The sequence below is a fragment of the Mytilus galloprovincialis genome, chromosome 13 (assembly GCF_965363235.1).
Source record: "Mytilus galloprovincialis chromosome 13, xbMytGall1.hap1.1, whole genome shotgun sequence".
NCBI classification, from domain to species: Eukaryota; Metazoa; Mollusca; class Bivalvia; order Mytilida; family Mytilidae; genus Mytilus; species Mytilus galloprovincialis.
Genome location: NC_134850.1, coordinates 9,391,512 through 9,414,685, shown reverse-complemented (window position 1 = coordinate 9,414,685; position 23,174 = coordinate 9,391,512). Strand labels below are relative to the sequence as shown.

Below are 23,174 nucleotides of genomic sequence, written 5' to 3'. Positions count from 1 at the left end.
TACAGATAGAATGTGTCAGTAATAAGCGTTTTCTATTAAAAAAAAATTAAGACAAATGCCTCCCTAGTAATTAAAGAGTATACAGAAAATAAAAATAAGGACCCACAATATAGATCCTTATTATACATGTAACAATATTAAAACACATACACACTAACCTTTTTTTTTTAATTTTAAAATTATTTTCTTTTTGTTTGTTTTTTAAAGTTCACATCAATATGTGATCTCTTTTGATTTATTTTTTCTTTTTCTTTTCTATTCTTTTTACATAGCTATGCACATCCGCAACAAATTAATATGTCGATGGATGACATATATCTTGATTCTTTTCTCTTTCCTGAAACATGAAAAACACTTATTATTTTATGTTAAAGTGTCAAAAGCGGGAAAATCTCCTGGTTGTGATGAAATTCCGATGGAGATGTATAAAAATCAGACAGCTATAAACGCCCTTACTCAAGTGTTCAACATTTGTTATAATACAGGAATGATACCGGAGCTATGGAGTAGAGGAATAATCACCCCGATACCGAAGAGTTCGACTTCCGACCCTCGGGACCCGATGTCTTACAGAGGAATAACATTGGCGCCAACTTCATATAAACTGTATTGCGGACTACTGAATTCAAGATTAACTGTAAAACTTGATGAGCTAAATTTTATACATGATGAACAAAATGGTTTTAGATCTAATCGTAGTACCATTGATCATTTGTCAACAATTACAAGTATTATTGAAACAAGAAAAATGTGTAAAATGTCAACTTTTGCAGCTTTTATTGATTTCAAAAAAGCATATGATACTGTAAACAGATTTTTATTATTTTGTAAACTTGAGTCAATAGGAATTAGTAGTAAAATGTTGAATGCTTTAAAATCTTTATATCATAAAGTACAGTCATGTGTGAAAGTTAATGGGAATTTAACCCAATGGTTTGATGTTCAATGTGGTTTAAAACAAGGGTGTGTGTTATAGCCCATTTTATTCAATATTTTTATTAATAATTTAGTAGATGAAGTTAAAAGTTTAAATGTTGGTATTCCGATAGAGGAAGAGAAAATATGTATTTTGCTCTATGCTGATGATATTGTTTTACTTGCTGAAAATGAATCAGACTTACAGATGCTCTTAAATGTTTTACATATGTGGTGTCATAAAAATGATATTAGTGTTAATATGAGTAAATCTAAGATTATTCATTTTAGACCACCTTCTTTTCCAAGGTCTATTTCTACATTTATGCTGGGTAATGATAATATTGAAATTGTAATGCAATATACTTACCTTGGTTTACATCTTACAGAATTTTTAAATTATGATTTAATGGCAAAAGCTATTGCCAAGTCGGCAAGTAGAGCTCTTGGGTTATTGATCGCAAAATGTAAATCAAATGGTGGTTTTTGTTACTCTACTTATACAAAGCTTTTTGACACACTTGTATGGTCAGTCATCGATTATGGTGCTTCAATATGGGGAACAAGAGAATTCTCTTGCATAAATGCCGTTAAAAACAGAGCGATGAGATTTTTTATGGGTGTAGGAAAGTATACACCAAACTTATCTCTGTATGGTGATATGGGCTGGATTCCATGCAATGTAAAGCAATGGACAGCTGTTTTTAGATTATGGTCCAGATTTTGTAAAATGGACAATGATAGATTGAACAAAAGAGTATTTATGTGGTCATATAAGTATGGAAATAAGCCAATTAAAAACTGGTGCTTCAGAGTGATGACTAAGTTTAAAGAGTATAATCTTGAACCATATTGTAACTGTGATATATTGTTAACTAAAAATGTAATTAAGGATATAGAATGCTTAAAGCATTTGATTTATATAAAACTGAATGGCATAATAAGTTGGTTTCGAATGAATATGCCAAACTTCGTACTTATAAATTATTTAAAACAGAATTTAAGGTAGAAAATTACATTTGTAAAACTATTGCAGGGAAATACAGAAGTGCTTTTGCAAAATTTTGCTGTGGTGTTGCGCCCCTAAAAATTGAAACGGGCCGGTATCAGAACTTACCTATTAATGAAAGAATATGTTTTAGTTGTAATGATACCATTGAAGATGAGAAACATGTAATTTTGAAATGTCCACTATATGCAGATTTTCGTGCTGTGTTGTTTAGTCATGCTAATTCTTTCTGTCATGATTTTAATAGTATGTCAGATGACGATAAATTTGTATTTTTATTTAGTGATGAAAATGTTTACTTTTATACTGCCAAAATCTGCTATGATATTTTACTGAAAAGAAAATGTTTATTATATTCTTAACATTTGTATACTTTTAATTTGTTTTATGTTACTCTTAACATCTGTATACTTTTTATTTGTTTTATGTTTTATGTATGTATATATATATATGTAATGTATATACCATTTTTATAGTCTCTCATAACTCTTTTTAGAGTGGCTCTTGTTTTATATAATGGAAATTGTAATATTATGTAAATGTTTTATAAGAGGTGAGACTCAAATAAAATATTGTCTTGTCTTGTCTTGTCCTGTCTATGTTAATCTACAAAATGTATTGAAATTAAAGAAACTTCATAAAAATGAATAGTACGAAACTGGTTGTTTAAGTGACAAAACAAAGTCGGTAACACTAATTGTTTTTACCTCAGTTTTCATCTGAATACATATATATATATACAGCTGTTATTTATTCATGATGGACGGATACGGTTGTTAACCGCCACGCCAGGTGGAGTTAAAATGCAGATTCAAGGGGATAGTTTAATAAATATAAATCCTGTATTGCACTAGATGATGCAAGTTCACAACCAAATACCAATCTCCTCCCTGGCATAATAACAAGATATTCAGTGACATAGAAAGTATGAGTTGTGATATGATGTTCAATTCACTGACACCTGTCCGTGAGTGGATCGAACATGGTAAAATCTAACCTCACGTCTCACTTTAATTGACATATGACCTTTTGATCGTTTAATAACTGACCCCACGACTCAAATGGAGAATAAAATTCTACAACCCCTATAAAGACACATACAAATTATCATGATATTCTTTCTATTATTTGAAATAAACTAATTAAAAGACAAAAAAAAATATATATAGTTCTATTACCTTCTTTATAATTTTTCTCTTTTATTTCCTTCTTATATTTGGAAGACCCAGACTTCTGAAATTAAATATCGTTAAAATATACAATAAATTTCAATAGTATACTTTAAAGGGGTTTACTTCTGTGTTGACATGACTTATCATTGATTCAATTCCAATTATAAATTAACTGTTTACAAATTTTGGGAATATTATTTGGCTTTTCTACATCAGGAATTGCTGTATTTGATAAAACGTTTAGGAATTTTTGGTCCTCAATGCTCTTCAACTTCGAACTTCATTTGGCCTTTTTAACTTATTTTAATTTAAGCGTCACTGAGGAGTTTTTTTACAGACGAAACGTGCGTCTTGCGCTAATACCAAAATGTGAATCCTTGTATATATTTTTTTATGATGAATTTATCACAGAACTGAGAATAATGGTCTGCAGAATAAGGAATACAAAAGAAGGGTCAATTAATTTTAGAACAGAAAAAGGGTCAAATAATTTATGAACAGACAATATTTTGGTTCATAAAATTTAACCATAACGAATAAATTAATAGTAAAACTAATAAAGAAAAGAGAAAATGACATAAACAAATTAAAAGACACGAAGACCCCCGCCCCAACAACATCGTTTCCATCCATATTTAGACCGTCTCTTTCGAGATTTAGCGTGAGGACAGACCAGGGTATACCGTCAGATGAGGTTTTAGTATTTTTCAAAAGGCGGAGGGGATACAAATAACAAACCAACAGAAGCCCGCAGTCAACACTGAAAACATGATGTGAAAGTACACAAACTTTAATGTTTGACCTTAAAGGGGGTCATGACCTCTTTGACCTTCCCTTACTGTTCAATAGGAAAGTACAACAATATCTCTGTTTTTGTATTAATTAACTGTTAGTGAAAAAAATTGAAATCGAATAACATAATCGATGAACAATATGAATGGTCTGTTACAGTATTTTTTTAATATACATGTAACGAACCTTTTGAAAGAATAAATATATTTTAAATATGTACGTGGCGGAAGAATTTTATCGTATGATAATTCTATTAATATAACAATAGAATTGTAACAGGTTTTATGAACCCGAGTGTATTTAAATACGGTGGACTCGATTTGAAATTATCGATAAGGGCGTTGACCATTCGCATGTACACACGTAGTTTTTGTTAGTTATACTTAAGCACATATATATTCGAAAACAGTATTAAATACTTTTTGTAACATTTTTTGATTGTTTTTTGTAAATTGTTGAGGCAACCTTTTTTAGTTTATTTAAACAGAGGACTTATTCTGAGATGTGGACTGTATTTACACAATTACAAACATTTGTAATTTGTTATCATTTGATAAACATGTATTGAAATTATTTTATATTATATAAAAAAGAATGGTCATCGTGCCTGACAAGTTCTAAAACTAGTGTTTTAGTTATTTATATTATGAATGAGATAAGAAACAGATTGGGCCGAGTTATATAGAAATTATATAGTCTAGTACATAAATAATTTATGTTCGTTTGAACGAAGAGAATTTAGAAAATAAAATACCTTACCTTTTGGCTTAATTAATTAACCTACCTTTCGGAAAAATAAATTACGTACCCTTACAGAAGTTAAAAAATACTACCTTTCTGAAGAATGAAATACCTTACCTTTCTGAAGTATCCAATCAGTCTAAATCTGAAAGACAATCCGACTTTTGCTTTTTGTTCTTGCTCTGTAAAAGTAAAAGAATAATATTTGATAAAGGTACCAGGATTACCATTAAATACGCCAGACGTGCGTTTCGTCTACAAAGGACTCATCAGTGATGCACTCATATCAATATAGTCTCTATAGCTTAGTATTTAGAGCACTTTATTTTGATCATTTTTACCATTATTCTCTATTCCGTAATCCCATTCAGACCTTTGTAATAGATGGCCTCTTTCAATGCAATGTAAAGTTCATCTCATATCAAAGAGGCTTTTGGTGATGTTAACAGCTAGAACAGACACAAAACGTATAATATAAATATGATAAAGAGAAATAATGAATTAGGGACATATTCTAGACAATTATCAAACTTCTATTTATATGTTTCGCCCTTCGTTCCTCTCTTGAATTGAAAAACAAATTTCGCAGAACGAGTAAAAAATCCAAACCATGTAGTGAACATGCATAAACTGAAATCCGGTAATGACTATTCAACAATGAAATATCGCGAGAAATATAAAGAGTTGAATGCGTATTGATTCGAACGAAGAACACAAGTTCTATGATATTTACCTTGCATCAAATAGTTCTTTTGTTTGTAGTGATCACACTCTAAGACTTCTTCAGCTTTGTCTGTGATGTCTGAGACTTCAGACTCGTATGTTTCCGTTTCCATTGACAAGCAAATCTCAGTGGCTTGATCCTCCTGGGGTTTAGTTAGACTCCCACTTATATCCACCGTGTCAATGCTTTCTATATATAATTAAATTCGAAGAGAAAGGGAACAAATAAAATTAAGAATACAGAAATGAAGGACACTCAATCAAACACACTCATGAAAAAAATTACCAGTTGGTAATGTCTTACTGTAAACATACTTATTTTTGCGTGCGTTTTATTTTCGCGACTTTCGCGAGTAGGAAAGTATCGCGAATATGTAAAACTTGGATCTTTCCTTATTAAGGTACATCAAATAAATTAGAAAACTGCGAAATTAAATCAAATATTTATTATCAAATAGCCAAGTGGTCTAAAAAGGGTAAAACGCGAAGAAAAGTATCCGCGAAAATAAGTTGGTTTACATTATTCTAAGATATGTATTGTGCATGTATTCCTATAAATGCTATTGACCTTCTAATTTATTCTATCAACATACACAAGACATGGTTGAAAATAAAGTATTTCTTTGTTTTTGTGAGTGTCATTTACTGCTACATGTATCAATCAAGTAATTATTTTACTCAGTAGATCTCAGTATTATAAAAAAGAAGATGTGGTATGATTGCCAATGAGACAACTATCCACAAAAGACCAAAATGACACAGACATTAACAACTATTGTTCTTTTCAATGTGCATAAACTATGTGTAATGTTCTGGATCAGGATCTGCTTACCCTTCCGGAGCACCTGAGATCAACCTTAGTTTTTGGTGGGGTTCGTGTTATTTATTCTTTAGTTTTCTATGTTGTGTCATGTGTACTATTGTTTGTTTGTCTTTTTCATTTTTATCCATGGTATTGTCAGTTTACTTTCGATTATGAGATTGACTGTCCCTCTGGTATCTTTCGTCCCTCTTTTATTATCTCATGTTGCCGGTTGTAGGCCCTTACATTTCACTAAGTAGAAACACTATAACAGACAATACAGATACTGACCTAAATTTTCATCTGACATCTTGGGATGACCGTGAATGCAGTTACGGTCATCAGCTTTACCTCAGTGAAATTTGGAATAAAGTATATACTTGTACTTTTCTTCTACTGTATTTCTTACATTGACCGTTATTATCAAATCAAAATGAAGTAGAGAAAGAAGGCATTGCATCTTTTTCTACTACTTTGCAACCCGAACTGGTGAACATTGAATCGTCGTTGAGGCTTTACAGCACACATTTTGTTTGACATCAGAGGAAATAAATACAAACGAAACACGCATTCTCAGTCAGGATTCTACTTCGTCAAAATTATCTCCACATTACGCCAGTTCATTTTCACAATCGTAGAAATGGAAGCCATTGTAGGGATGACGCGCCGACAATTTTGCTCTTGAAAACCGATAAATTTATCCACATAGCACCATAACGATCATTATATGTCAGTTGTATTTTAAAAGACAAATGTATGTACTAGCTAATGAGCATCAGTTAATGATCTTGTCTGCATTGATTTAACTTAAAACTATTGTCTGATCGGTTGTCAGGTATTTCGAAAATTCTTAAACATTTAAAAAAAATTCTAATTAAATATTTCCTGGAAGGGCAGACTAAAAAATTTTAGTGGTTGAAGATTATAAATCCTAGTTATCACACACAAACAAAATCTATTTTTCGAAGATATGCATTTTCATCATCCAACTTTAAAGAGTGTCGTCAAGAATTTTTAGTAAAAATAAAGCTATTCTAACACACCTACTATATTTTTGTTTCGTACTGTGATTTTTTTATGTTATAAAGTCAACCTGTAGCTTTGACATATAAAAATGATAGAATCTGAAGCGAGATGATATATCAAATACTCTTGCTTTGTACGTTTTAAAGACAAATTATACACCTTAAACACGCCCTAACATTAAAAGGTGCACTCGATTTTCTCCTTTCGATACAATTGTTACCCATTTTTGGGAATTGTTTCTTGAGTCACATAATGGAAGAGCAGACACCAAAATTACTGAACTAATAGATTGATATGTTGTTCGTACGTGGTATTTTTTTTTTAAATCGGAGGTTATGTACTTTTTACATCCAACTTGATAGATACCCATGTCGTCGACTTGATATCTAATTGTTCTACATTACTATGTTAACGGTAAATTGAAAACTTATGCAAATGGTGTTTTTAAAATAAGGCACTTCGTAATTGAGAAGAAAATTGTCGTTTTATTTGTTTCATTTAACTTTTCTAAATTTTTGTTACTATAATGAACATTACAGTAAAAATTTATCGCCTTCTCCAACAAAGAGCTTCGATTCTTTTGTTCAATTTCAACTAGGTTTCCGCCTGTTCTGTGAGCATTGTGTGGCAATACACAGTCCCCAACTGGTTAAAAGTTTATTGTAATGGAACGAATTTCTAACTTGCAAACCTGCCATAAAATGCTTCAAATAATTTATACATAAGAAAAGGGGAAAAACCAAAATGTCATTTATCTTAATACAATGTATTTAACAAATCTGTTTAAAAAATGAGTTACTAGTATTTCCTTTGAACAGAAAACTAGTAATTATAGATAACTATTTCATAAAAGAAAAACTCTAGGGTAAGGGCTTCAACTGAACAAGTAGTAAAGCTCAGACAGACAGACAGACAGACAGACAGACAGACAGACAGACAGACAGACAGACAGACAGACAGACAGACAGACAGTGTAATTTATTAATGAATTGTTTTTACCCAAAATGGAAATATTTACTTAATTAATCAAGTTCACGACTTTTTTTTTTCTTATCACGCGTAACGTCTAGTTGGTGTAAACTTTTCAAAAATATTGTATTACCCAGAATGCATACATTCTAAACTTGCGATGATTCTCAGTCGGGTCTCCAACGCCTGGTCATACTGCAATATGAACATGGAAGTGGCTGTGGATAATTGATGGTCACCTAGATTGTTTGATATTCATGACGTTACTTGTTTCTTTCAGGTTTTGTTCATTAGACCGCCTATCCACTGAGACCCTAATTTAACAGGCGCGGATCCAGAGGGGAACCCCCCTTTGTTTGGCCGATCAATGCATTTAATGGGAGCATATAGCTGGAACCCCCTTTACTCTGGGTTGGAACCCCCCCCCCTTTTTAAAATGGCTGGATCCGCCCCTGTTTAAGGCCCTTTGGACAAACTTTTAAAACATTTAGTAAACAAGATGAGAAAAAAGAGTCGAGCTCATCAAGGCGTTAACCTGCAGAAGAAAAGTATCGGATCCCCCGATGATTGCCGGTTGGGAGTGATCGGAGAGCCAATCACGATAAAAAGTTGAACAAACAAATAAAGGAGTTAGGTGAAGTTGAAATGGTAAAGAAAAATTGCAGTAAAATCAGAATCATATAAAATAAAACTGCATTGTTTTCAAGGAGGGTTCGTCCGAACCCCCTAGCTACGGGTATGCAACATGTAAATAAACTTTCGATTATCTTCTAACCATTTTAATGGTGATCTTGATTTAAACCTAGGTAGAATTATAATTGATTGCAAATAGCATATAATTTTAAACTCTTGTTTTTATAAATCACAGTCTTAGGCCGTGTTCACACCAAACGTCATGTACAAGTTTCATGTACATGTAATGTACTCTGGTTTCACATTACATTTGTTCACATCTATACACCTTGTTTAATTACCTGTACACAAGATTTGTTCCCACTTTTAAACAATATGTCATCTTAATATTCATTAGGTAGAACTGAATGCAAATTTTCGGACAACTTTTCTAGCAGTTAAGGAACGATCATTTGACTCTAAAAGAAAAGGGGGGGGGGGGGGGTGGATTTTTCCTTGATCATACAGATGAAAAAATTTTATTCTGCATCTAGAGTTTCCCCATTCATTATAATATTGAGAAAAACAATATATTTGATTGCTAGATTCGAAAAAACTGAATAAAACATTTCGCGCGAAAAAAATCTGACTCAGAAAAAAAATACATCCCCCTTTTTTAACTTCAGTGGTTGCTCCTTTATGAAAGAAATTTTGATGATTTGCAGTAGTTTAAAGATACTAAAAGATGTCTCGATTACGCAGTAGAAAACTTATGCTGCAGCCGCGTGCTTACAGACGAAGAACAAAGATTGAGATGCTAAGGATCACTACATTTCTGTCTTTTCTGTTTGGTTCGAATGGTATTTCTTCTCTAAGGAGTATTTAGCAAAGGGAGGGGGTAATGTTTCATTGATTTCTAAGTGTATTTTACTGGATCTCATTTACTAGACGAACAACACAATTTACCTCACACTTTTTTTTTCGTTGTTTGAGTAAAGACCAGTGGCAAATATTTCCGTGTACGTCCAGTTAATTCGGGAAGACCTTTTCAAATGAATTATGTGTTCGGCAATGATGATGTTTTGAGTCTTGGTAAAAGGGGTTAATAAAGCTACCTTAAGTTTTTTTTAAACATATTAATATATAAAGTTTGGACAAATATTTCTGTAAAGAACTTTATTAATAATTGTTATATCAATTTTATTCAAAAAATGATTTCTACCTTAAATAAACATGGTAAAATTAATGTTCTGTGAACACTTAACCTACACAAGACCTACATTGACTATCGACTGCATGTAGACAAAACACGATTTAAACTACATGTGAACATTGAGTTTTATCAATGGGAACGTAATTGTGTTTAGTTTAAGTAGTGTGAGTTGCACTAACACAACACCGAGTTTAGGTCAATGTTAACACGGCCTTATACCTGTATATAACGTTTTTAAACTTAAGCATCACCACACTGTAAAAATATCTTAATTTTGAATATTCAAGTTGATAAAATATTAAACCCTCATATCCCAAGTGAGAGTGCTCCGATATATATAACGGATGAAAATACCTGTACAGAAAAGACTTTGATCTTCTTGGTCATCGTCGATTCCACCAAATAAAGACATTTGGTAAGTATCCCACTGCACATGGCAAGCATCTCCACTGTCGATTTGACCTTTTGCCTCTTTTATTTCCCCTAGAATGTGAAACACGCAATTTTCATTATTTACGGGTCATGGCTTTTGTCAATGATGTTACTTGTTTTAGTGATTGTGCCTCTTATGTTTGACAATAGAAAGCATAGCTTTTATGAGAGCTAATAAACTTGAATTAACTCTTATGAAAAAAAAGATATGAATATATTTCTGGACAATTAATAACGTACGTGCATGGTTCTACTGCACGATATTACACGTCAAATTATATCTCTACAATGATTCTACTCTGATGAATCTTTAAAAACGTTACTTTATTGCATAACTAGCAGAAACCAATTCTGGTTAAAGACATGGTCAAAACAATTAGTATTAGTTAAAGAACAATATAAGCTATACATTTTTTTTTACTATGCTATGGAGCTCCTTTTCATGAAATTTGTTTTGTTAATACAGAAAAAGGCCGACTTTTGACTTTTACTTTGTATAAATTTGCATTGCTATTTTTTGGGGTCGCAAATTGAAAGAGAATAAATCTAAAACCTACTTAGATATGGGTTAATGACCGTTTATGAGCTATTGGAGTTTTGTCGGTTAGACTGCAAAGAAAATTGGTGTCGTAGGGCTTAATATTTCACCTTGTATCGAGGGGAAAACCAAGAAGTCCGAACATCTAACATATATTTTCAAACCTCACCTAAGAATATATCTTAAAAGATACATGAACATGCTAAAAAAAACAGTGATTGGTTTCCTTTCCTCGTTTATTTAGTGACTCTTTAATTATAAAAAAAACCTAAATATTATTGAATAATAACCGGAATTTACTGATATGATTATTAATCAATTGAATGGTAGCTAATATATTAATGTTCTGCTAAGAACGATCACTCTATCGGAAAATTTGCACATGTATGACACATATATTAATAAAATTAATGTTTAATATAAGACGACGTGTACAGATTCGTATATTCATAAATACACCAAAATCAAGTAAGTAGATAATTAAATATTAGTAACATTGTTTTAACGTTTTCATCCTTCACGGGATTTATCAAGATATGTAACTAAGTAACGTTACCACGGGTAGTGTGACGTTACGTTATTGTTGTGCATAAATTACGTTCTTCCTTTACGCATTTAACTTTGTTCATCCTTAGAATACATGACATATATAATCTTCATTGCAAAATTACACCCATAAGGGTTAAGCAATACAAACAAACAAGGCAGCACACATATGGAACTCACTTCCTAATGAGGTTAGACTCATGACTTCTTTTGACCAGTTTAGGAATTATATAAATTCCTGGTGTGGGGGTCAAAAATGCTATTGCAGTTCGTGTCGTTTCCACCCAGTGCTGTCTCAAAGCTGAAATTTCTTTCTTTCTTTTTATAATGACCTTTTGCTCTGCTTTTTTTGCATTTTTTTAATATATCTGCCATTAAATGCTAGTGCTTATATTTATTTATTTATTGTTTTTATGCTTTTAGTCTGTTATATTTTATGATCCCAAGTGATTTGCTGATTACCCCGTTTCAATGCACATAGAGGCACTTGCCACATGAACTTTGACTCTGGAGGCTCACAAATCAAATAGAGCTGCTTTCATTATATTGCATGTTTTTTTAGTTTTATTTGGTAGTATTTGCATGATGCTGCATGTTTTTTATGTGATAGTCAGTTAAAGAGCTCACTAGAGCTCATGTTTTCTTTGTTATTATGTATATATATGCCGACTCTAACTAAAATTTACTTACTTACTTACTTAAATAAAAAAAAATACTTACTAAGTATACATTTTAAATACAATGTAATACAATACAATAAAATAGAATACAATATAATAGATCATATTTTAAGAGTTCACATTATAAATTGATGTATAAAACACAATCATGAGCTTGTCTGACATGGGTCTGACCTCCTCAGTTCTAAAGACTGCTTAATGAAGACTCCAATATGACAAACATGTTCTGGGATGGGGTTTAGAATGTGTTTTAGTTTATTAAATGCATCAAGATATGTTGAAATAATGGTACATAGACTTTTAGATAAGCAAAAAAATTAGAACGCAATGATATGTTAATGTCACAATACATATAAGAAATAAAATTCGTCATCTAGGACCCCACATTTTTTACATAATCTTTGTGCTCTCCGAATGTTTCTGTACGGTATCTTCCCAATTCAATGCCTAGGGAATGATCACTAAGTCTAAATTTTGAAAGTAACTGCCTAATACAGTATGTATAAAATTAGTTTATTAGTAGTAGTTTTTTCATATTCCTCTGAAACACACTTTTTGATATTACATTTTAACACATTTTTTGATTTTAAAAGGTAATTAATATTAGAGTAATTTTCTGGGTTTATTTTCATATCTTTAAAAAAATTATCTGCAAATGAGTACAAAGATTAAATTCCTGCGGAATGTAAATTTATGTTTGATTGTAGAGATTCTTTAACCAGGGGATTAATATCATTACAGTTTATTCTATAAAAATACATGAGATTTGAGTTTTTATATAAGAGTCCAAAGAAAATCTACCTAATTCTGATCTAGCACCTATGTTAGTGGCTTTCTTTTTCAGTCCTAATACTGTTTTACAAAATTTAGAATGAACCTTCTCAATAGGAAATTTTTCTGCTAATGCAAGAGTATCACAAAATGTATTATTTACAGAAGCTCTATTAGATGCCCTTAAAGTTGACTTAAAAATTATCCATAGACACCAATTTCAGAGTTGTTTGTCATAAGGTCTCATAAGAGTATCAAATAATCTACATGACAAATTAGTGTATATACTTAAAATAAAACAACGTTTAAACATATTTTTAAGGAAAGGTATAACAAAACCCTCTTGAAAAACTTAACAACTTGATAATAGTTCAAAACTTAACCTTCATAGTAAACTTAAAAATGAAATTAAATTGGAGGACTACTTTCAGGTGTCAGACCACCAATTACTCCCTCCAACGTACATGTATGTAAAAGTAGCCCTACTCTGACACAAATTAGTGCTTTTGATGTCCTTGTTTACTTAAATAACCAACAAATAAATTTGCAGAAATGAAACTTTTGGTGAAAGAGAAATATATCTAGATCATTTTGAGCCAAAATTTACTTGTCTATGAGTTTGCATTAAAAAATGAGGATTAATGCGCTCCATAGTATACTAATTTCAGATTTCCAGAAAACCAGGTTTTTGTTTTGGAGTACCTCTGTTTAAAGGTGAGTTATTTTGTTAGAAGGCTTTAAAGGTATGGTGAAAATTGGCATGTAGAAAGCTGATACATGTACAATTAAGGATATACCTGGTTTCTATGAAGTTAAACTTAAGGTAAAATATTTAGAAAGCTGTGAAAATTGCAAAATTTGGTTGAACAGATAGGGATTTTTAATTGATGGTCTGACACCTTCACAATTTAAACACTTTTAATAGTCGTCAACTTTTAACAAAATTCCGTGTAAGTGACCATAATTTGGAAATTGAAATAGGACGATATAAAAAAATCAAAGAGAACACAGACTGTGCAAATTGTAGATGATGAGGAACACTTTTTCCTTTATTGCCAAATTAACAGTTACGTAAGAAATCCCCTTACAATGTAGAACCCATTATCCCATTAATTTTAACCAGCATGACTCAAATTCTAAACTTAAAACTATTCTAGCGATACTTTGCTTTTGCGCAAATTGGCATTTCATTTGCGCCAAAATAATCTTTCATTTGCGCCACAATCCATATTTCGTTTTGCGCCAAAATAAGACATTTATCTATTGTAGATCCCAATAAACATATGTTGTCTAGTGTTGTAAACTATATATCAAAGTATTGAAATACTTAACAGCGGATGACCACAGGTTCTTGTAGATGGTCAAAAGCAATGTCACAGAAACAGATCACATCTCTATACTTAAAACTGAGGTTAATTTACAGAGATATATTTTTTTCTGATACAATTAAGTTCCTGCGTGGATGATGAATAAATGACAGGAAATTCAACCACACCGTAATAACTATTATATTGTAGTGATACAAATCAGTATACCTGGGACTATTATACTAATATAATAATAGTCCTATTAGTCCATCAGCTAGTTCTCAAAAGCGTGCTAGTTAAGGAGTTTGTGTTACACCCCAGGGTACCGCGATTTTTTTTAGATAGAATTCAACTTCATTATCTTATTGATAAAATACAAGGTGTTAGACTAAAAAAAAGGTGTCCAAAAGAGGTTTTAAAACGTCCCTTTCAATGGTCCCCTGATTTAGCAATCACGACTAAGTAATTTTAAATTAAAATTTTTAATATAAATCGATTAAAACAAAATAAAGTAAAGGTTTAAACAACTAAAACCGATACAAAACTATCATATTAAATGTAACTCGGAAGATTTTTTGTTTAAAAAAAAAGTTTTTTTTACATTAAAAACAATCCGATTTTTTTGGTTCAAATTAAGGCAAATTTTCTCCTTTCATAAATAAATTCGTTATACAATTACCCGTTTTACTTAATTAACTTGAGAATTAATCATTATGCAATGTTTAAATCATTTGTAGTATTTGTATATCATCTAAAATATGAATTATTTAATAAAATATATGTACGTGCAAATACTCGTGAAATACCGGAAATCACCAAATTACCGTCTTTGATTCAGTATACAACATGTACAATGTATTCACACATAAGCATTATCAATTTGCAACTGAAAACAAATATTTAATTGTCGATTTATGATGCTTTTGTTAGACAAATTATTTTATAAAGTGAATGTGTAACGAAATATTTATGAAAAAATTACAAATTAAGGTGTTTTTTTTTTGCGTTCAGAAAAGGTGCTCTCTATCGAACTCAATAAAGGTGTGCTTGATAACATTTTGATTTAGCTATGTAGTGATTGACTTAAGATTGTGAAGTCGTTCAATCGACAAACATCGCTTTGAACGAACGTCAAATAATCAGTTGTGGGATTTGGCAATACTTTTCACTTTCTTAGGTTTCTTAGAGATAAAAAAAAAATGGCTTTGTTGGTTTCAGTTTAAATAAAGATTCTGATAAACGTTGGTTGCAAGAGCTTCGATATCCTTAAAATGTCATGATTTGTTAGAAATGGTTAACCCTGAAACATTCGCCCTAAGAGAACTCGAAAAAGAAAAACTCGAATGAAGCGAGACGAAACTAATGTTTTGAAATTGTTTCAGACACTGCAAAGCCTGCCAAATCCATTTAAAACATATGAGCAGTTATATGGCTTGTTCTCAGGTTCTGTTGCTTCTTCGGAATTAATGTGCGACCTTAAGCTTCTAAACGCGTATAAAAAGGGAAAATTTGCTTCAAACATTTTCATTACGGAACGGCTTATTCAAAAGTCAACCGATATCTTCAAAACACTCAAAAGGAAATCATTGCTTACATTTTTCAAAAAGGGAAATAAAAGGCAAGCAGTTAATGGATGATAAGAACAACAAAACATTGAGAGCAGATGACAAAAAATGTCGCCTTCTTGTCATAGCCCAGACAAGATAGTTGGTTATGCGATACGTTCTCCAGGTTGAATTAGGTCCTCTTCCAATGTCTCTTGCAAACTTTGATGGTACACATGTATGAAAAGTTAAAATCTGTCCTTGGTGGTCTTCTAGTAAAGGGTCATTCCTTAGAAAAGCATGTGGATATTTGATGACATGACATGATCCATTACAAGGATACCAAGCACTTTTTTCGATTTGGCAGTAATTATTTTAAAAACCATACTTTTAGTTTCGAAAAGAGGTCCCGCATTGATTTTGTCACTGATAAGTATCCCACAATATTCATAAAGAAAATAGAACGGCAGGTTCTTGGGAGGACAAATCAGTACGATAAGTTCTATAACATTACAACCGTGTTCTTGAAAATAGAAGAAAGGTTTGTTAGTTGGGAGAAACAAAGTTTCTCTTGTTGACTTCTTTGGTTTGGAAAAGATTTAACAATCCAATATATATATATTTACACTTGAATGCATTGATTTATTGTATCACATGGAAGTATGTGCCACAAAATAAATGTTGAAAATGAAATAGCGTAGATTGGTTTTCGGCTTAAGTTTTAGCTTAAAATCAAACAGGAAGAAGCGGTTAAAAAAATGTTTCTTAATGCAAAAACATGCAGCTGACAAAGGTTACGACTCCATTGTTAAAAAAACCTTCTGACACTGATGTGGAAGTATTGGCTTACTATTTTCACAGTTGCATATCAATTCTAACATTGTTAGTCTGACATATACATCTCCTAAATGCAGATTATTAAATGTGCAATCAATGTGTGCGCAATTTGGTGAGAATGTTTGTAGAAAACTGCTAGGATTTCACGCCAATACAGGTTGTGATTCAGTAAGTGTTTTGTCTGGTAAAGAAAAATAGAAAAACATTCTGCTTTTTGACACGTTATGTGGAGTTTTCAGAAGGTCTATTCCATCTTGGTGAAACCTTTGAAGAGGTTGGAGAAGAGTTGTCAAAACACTCGAGAGGTTTTCGTGTTCTATATATGGCTACGAAATTAACAATATAGATAAATAAAGATCAGAACGTTTTGAAATGCAAAAGATGCAATGTTAAAGCACATTAAACAAGCCAACTTTTAGACGAAGATTTGGAAATCTGCTCTTTAACACAACAATGGTCTGTTGCCAAACAGCTATAGTTGGATTGTTTAGAAAGCTTTGGTCAGTATCAATTGGCTAGACCAACCACCAGCGTTAGATGCTTTGATAATTCTGATGTGCTGTTCATGTAAAGCTGATTGTGCCAACAAAAGATGTTCATGTGTTCAACAAGGTTTATTCTGAACAGATAGCTGTATGTTAATGGTCGAAAGCTTGAAGATATAAGGATTTTCACATCGTTGATATTGCTAACGATGACAACGAAGATGATGGAAATCACGATAATGATAATTCGGTAGATGCAGGTGACCAAATGATGATGATTCTATTGATTGACCTTCTGTGTGACCTTAAAATCTGGTGATACGGTTGTTGAAAAAATGTTTAAAAAATAGAAATCTAGAAACCCTGACAGTTTTGTGTGTTTAAATATGCGAGTTATTTCATGAATTTGATGTATAAATTTGTGACAATATCGTGCATTTCTGGTTGCTTATGTTTGTGTTTGTTGATTCTATGTTTTTGTGTCTTACCTTTAAATGTTTTTTCAACAGCATTTAGTTACTTTAAGCTCTATGTTTCAATGTAAAAAATATACCATGCCATCAAGAAAATTAGTACGTATGCATCTTTTCATTCAAAATCATGACTTTTGGAAATTACCCTCCCCCTTTTTTCTTGGTCCTCTACGATTTAATAATTATTAAAAAATTAGCCTGCGTTTTAATAAGATATGATGTGTTCCATTTAATAAAAAGAATACTACTTAATACTTGGTTATTTTTACATTTTTCTGTAAATATGTGCAATTTTTTTTTTGATATACCCTTAAATAAGTCCCCTTTTAACCCCTTTTGGACACTTTTTCAAAAGTCTAACACCTCTTAAAATACTCTTCAGATATTACTCTTTAAACTTATACAAAAAAATTGCGGTACCCTGGGGTGTAACACAGAATTGAAATTTTGCCCTACCAGCTGATAGACTATATACACTGTTTTGTTGTTATATATTATATTAATATTACAGTTGAATGTAAATATATTTTTCATCTATTTGTATAACATTCTATTCTTCTATTCTAATTATAGTGCATTGCAAGTGCATGGTGGACACTCTTCTTAAAAAAATCGATTTTCATTAAAGATTGAAAATGGGAAGCCATTCATATTTTCCCGCAAAACAATTGCAGAGTTACCGGTACTCGCCGGGAGTGTCGCAAAACGTTCTTGAGATATTCTTCCGTAAGCTTTAACAAAATAATTATTATATATGCGTTGATTTTTACCTTTATTTATATAACTAACGACAACACATTTTCATATTATTAATTTGTGTTTTAATAAAAAATAGTTTAATAGATATAGGAAGATGTGGTGTGAGTGCCAATAATGTTCTCTTACCTTCACAAAATAAATTGCTGTCCGTAGCAAGAATCTCCAAAGATCTTCTCTCGGATTTTCTTGCTTGGTTCCGCCGTCCGCTCCTTCTTCCCATTCTGTTGAGATTTTCTTTGAAAGAAAATGATTAGTTAGGCAATAAAAAGGAATATGTGTGTTTTGCCTGACATTACCTTGGTAGAAAATAGCTGACATATCTACTTACAGAAAACCAAAACAAACCTAGCCTACCCACCGTACCTAGCTTTGGGTGTAGAGTTTGGGCAAACCACAACATTTTTAAGTGCACATGTGGCGTAGACATGGGATGGACAGGATGGCCAACGGATTATTTATCTCTGCACATTTTATTTTGTATGCCATTATTCTTTACTATCAACATTTTTGTAATCAAGCCAGTGTTTCACCAAAATTAAAATATATAGCCTTAAAATAGCCTTAAATTTATCTTAGACATACGGAATTAGTTTAAACATTTTTTTTATAGTGGATTGGGAAACAAGTTATTACAACTTATATAAATCCCTTTCCACTTTGCGGGTGCGAGTGCTGCCTTGTAGAGGCATTAGCCTGCCCTTTTTTTCGAAACTTACAAGGGTGTCTTTTACGTGCAAGAGATATGTGAATGGCTCTCTTTTAACAAGGATCAGCCATTTATCGTCCCTATCCGACGGACTATAATCGTTTCCTCAAGACCAAACTCGCAAATGGTGTCAAGGGAGAGCCGAAAATTCAGTCCCGTAAATTTTCATCCTGGAACGAAAATCGAACCAGGAACCTTTTTGTTATTAAATTAATCCGATGCATTAACCATTACTCCACGGCTCACTAAATTGTGAATTGTTCATGACTTTCAATAAATTTTACTCATAAGATTCCTTTTGCAATGAGAGCCGGTATTTTCTTAACACTTTAATTCTTTATATTTCAGCATAATATTTTCCCCATTTCTTCATATTTCGCAATTTTAACTCTATATATTTTTTTTGTTATCCAATATTCAATATTCTGTAAACCCCATCAGACCCTTATATAAATAGAAATTCTGTATGTGCCTGTCCCAAGTCAGAAGCCTATAGTTCAATGGATGTTTGTTTCTCATTCGTTGTTGTGTATATAAATTAGGCGGTTAGTTTTCTCGTTTAAATTTTTTTTTTTTTTTTACATTTGTCATTTCTGGGCTTTTTACTTCTATGCATTATGGGTTGTGGTCATTATACTATAGGAGGCAGTACAGTAAAATATACGTAACGAAATAATTCGGCGGTTATTATTTTGGCGGATTTAAAATTTTAATCAATACCTTTGATTGTTCACTTTTAAAATGGCGAATTTTTTTTGGCGATTTTGTTTTATCAGTGCGAATTTACACAATTCGAAATTAGTCCGCGATACGGTAGTTGCTTTAAAACTTCTATATCATTTGGCCTCTGGTTGAAAATTAATCATTTTCATCATTTTAATTCTTAAAATAATCAATTAACAGCATGCTGAATATGCCATCACCACTATTAAGAAAAAAAATAATATAATCATCTGCTCGCGTATAATCGAAATCCTACTCGCGAAATCTTTGTTTCTTTTTCTGAAAATGCCATACACATGTCGTTTACTTTGTAGACAAGTTACAGAAGATATATTAATCTCCCTTTAGATTCCAAATACGTATTAAATTTTGTTTACCAACATACATTTTCTTTTTTCTGTTCACCAATGTAATATTACCGAAAAAAATCTTTTAAGTTATAGATATTTAATATCTTTTGGATAGTTTTGCGATTTTTTCCTAAATCTAACCATAGCGTATGTTGAAACCCTCGGCAATGGATCGACACGTACTATTGCGAAAGTTCTCACAGCGTGCGGAATCAATGATGGACAAATAGATCGAAATAAAATTTAAGCATTGAAAAAATTACCCCAATCCCGCCAACAGAAACGTGAAAGATAAGGCTTCTATCAAGTCACGTGAACTCGATATGGAATACAATCTATAATATCTGTGTGTTATAGTATTAAATACTGTAAACCAGCGTATTTTCGCGAGCGATTTATTTCCGCGACTTTCGCGTGTAGAAAAATATAAATCCTCGCCAATATGTATTTCCTTATTAAACAACTAAATTAGAATATCGCGAACAAAAATAGTCGCAAAGTGAACAAGAATGAGTAAAACGCGAAATAAAGTATTAAAAAAATTGTAACTTATTGGGATACACTACAATAAGACAGCAACTTAATAAACAAAAGTAAAACATATATTTGCCAAAATCCTCACGAGAACATCTTAGAAAGTCAAAAGTTAACTGAAAAGTAAATTAACAAACCTACTAAACTCCTAAAGAAATCAATTCGGAAGTCCCGTATCAAATGACAATATCGATACAAACATTGAGGAACTTTTGATAAATTTACCCCAATACGCGTTCGGACACAACAAAAATAAAGTCATAGTAAATTCTTCAGCTATTTTTTTTAACATAGACCTACAACAAATTACAGTAAATTAGGCTAACCCAAAAACTGGATTGTTTTCTTCTTTTAATAATTAAATATTTTAAAAGTAACTTAACAATACTCACATTGTTTGATGTAACTGACAAATAAACTTTTTATTTATCAATTTGCGTTTCCTGTAGGATTCTTTGGAATATTCAATTTTGCAGAATATTTAAAGAAGTAGTTACAAAAACGATGGTGATTTTGTAACGACGTTGCTACCACGTGACTAGGAATAATCGATTATTTATTGGCACGTGATGTAACAATCGCTCAGTTGCTACCGAGATGTGGTAACACTGGTTCCATTCTGTCTGTGACTTTGGAGTTTATTAAACAGGGATCCAGATTTCATTACCGTAAACTAGCATTGAAATTCAGACGTTTTCAATGTCTTTGTATCTATCAGCCGCCGAAAATAGCTTCTTGAAGAAGTCCAAGATTCTAATATGAAGTTACAAATTGAGTTGACATGATAAAGAATGATTGGCAAATTATAGCGGAAAAATGTGAGAAAAATATAAATATATTGTAAACGTATCGGCACAAAATGGTTAAATCAATCTCGTTGATGAGGTGACCAACGATAATCTATACATATCGAAAAGAGAACATTTTGGGTCTAAATTATATAAAATAGAGAATAATGGGTAAAATATATATAGAGATATAATGGAGAAAATGGTATTAAGTATCTTGGATTAAAGAAATGATCGACCCCATCCTGGCTATCCAATTAATATTAATAAATACATTTTATAATAAGTTTTCTCTAATATTGGTGTGTATACAAAAGAAGATGCGGTATGATAGCCAATGAGGCAACTCTCCACAAGAGACCAAAATGACACGGAAATTAACAACTATAGGTCATCGTACGGCCTTCAACAATGAGCAATGCCCATACCGCATAGTCAGGCCAATACAGCAAGCCTCGGACCAATAACAAGGCCAATACAGAAATACTTGATGTTCAACTTGTTATTGTGATTGGCTCTCCGATCATTCCCAAAATCGATGGGTCACTGTGAAAACAGTCTAATAATGAGAAAATAAAGGTTGGCAGGTAGTTGAAACTTACATAAATGAAGAGATAAATGAAAAATGAACAGATTGAGGCCCAATTTATATAATTCCAAGGCCGTCCACTGCGTCAGTCGGCACCAGAAGCGACGAAGCAGCGCATCTATTTTGGGTGGGCAAATATCCACTTTTTGATACGGGACGAGCTCTGACGTCCCACGGCCCCAGCTTGTCTAGCAAAACAGCCGTTGGACGTCAGAGTATTCTTAAATAAAGAAACATGATTTTAAGTTGTCCTAACTTTTTCCTTCTTGTCCGAATTATGTTTAAAAGCGTATAAAACTAAAAGGACATTTCTACATAATGCTATTTTTAAACAGACAGTAAATTCCTTTCTCAATACGTCGTATGAACTTAGGCGTAATATACATAACCTTACGCATTAAATATAATGCTTAAATGAGATCAATGAAAACCCTGTTATATCATAAATGTAGACAATGGTAATGAAAAGGGAGGCACAAACATAATAAATAAGCAATGTATCTAGATTGATAAATTGTTAACTTAAACAAATAATAATATGAGATTGCAAAGCGAAAGTACAGAATTGTGTCATTGCGGATGTAAACACGACAAGATATGTCAAAATAAATCACTATATAACAGGATAATCAAAGTATGTCATAGGAAACCATTCCTTATCGCTTGCGAAATACAAATGGTTTAAATCATGCGTATGAAAGTTAATGCATTTATCAGTGTTTATGCACTCCCGAGAAGTTGACCACCCGGCAATATTCAAATAAATATATGTTATATATACAATAAATAATAGGTTGAATAATAACAATTATCAGTCCAGATTTGTCACATTATAGTCAGTATCAATATGCTACTTATATGTATGCATGTTATAATTGTAGGGACTACAGCCTGAGTTTTTTTTTTTGTGTGTACCAATTTTCGTGGTTTTAGGGAAAAATGTATTTTCGTGGATATTTGATTTCGTGGTTTTTCCAAAGTCTGCACACAAGCCAAGTGAAATTTTATATTTCGTTGAACATTAAAATTCGTGGTTCAAATGTTACCATGAAATCCACAAAAAATTGGTGTCCCATGAAAATTAATGAATCCACAAGTACATAGTCTCAGCAGTCATAGGTGGGCCATTGGTGGGCAT

At 31.9% G+C, this 23,174-nt stretch overlaps 1 protein-coding gene across 1 annotated transcript; it reads right to left on the bottom strand.

The window, feature by feature from the left end:
* Positions 1–143: 143 nt before the first annotated feature.
* LOC143056648 (uncharacterized) lies at positions 144–21,179 on the bottom strand. The gene is made up of 7 exons (XM_076229804.1): positions 21,052–21,179; positions 18,473–18,580; positions 10,329–10,457; positions 5,363–5,542; positions 4,747–4,811; positions 3,103–3,157; positions 144–337 (listed from the first exon to the last, which is right to left on the bottom strand). Exons 2-7 carry the CDS (start codon positions 18,564–18,566, stop codon positions 273–275), a joined length of 588 nt encoding a protein of 195 aa, XP_076085919.1. The 5' UTR covers positions 18,567–18,580; positions 21,052–21,179; the 3' UTR covers positions 144–272.
* Positions 21,180–23,174: the final 1,995 nt, after the last annotated feature.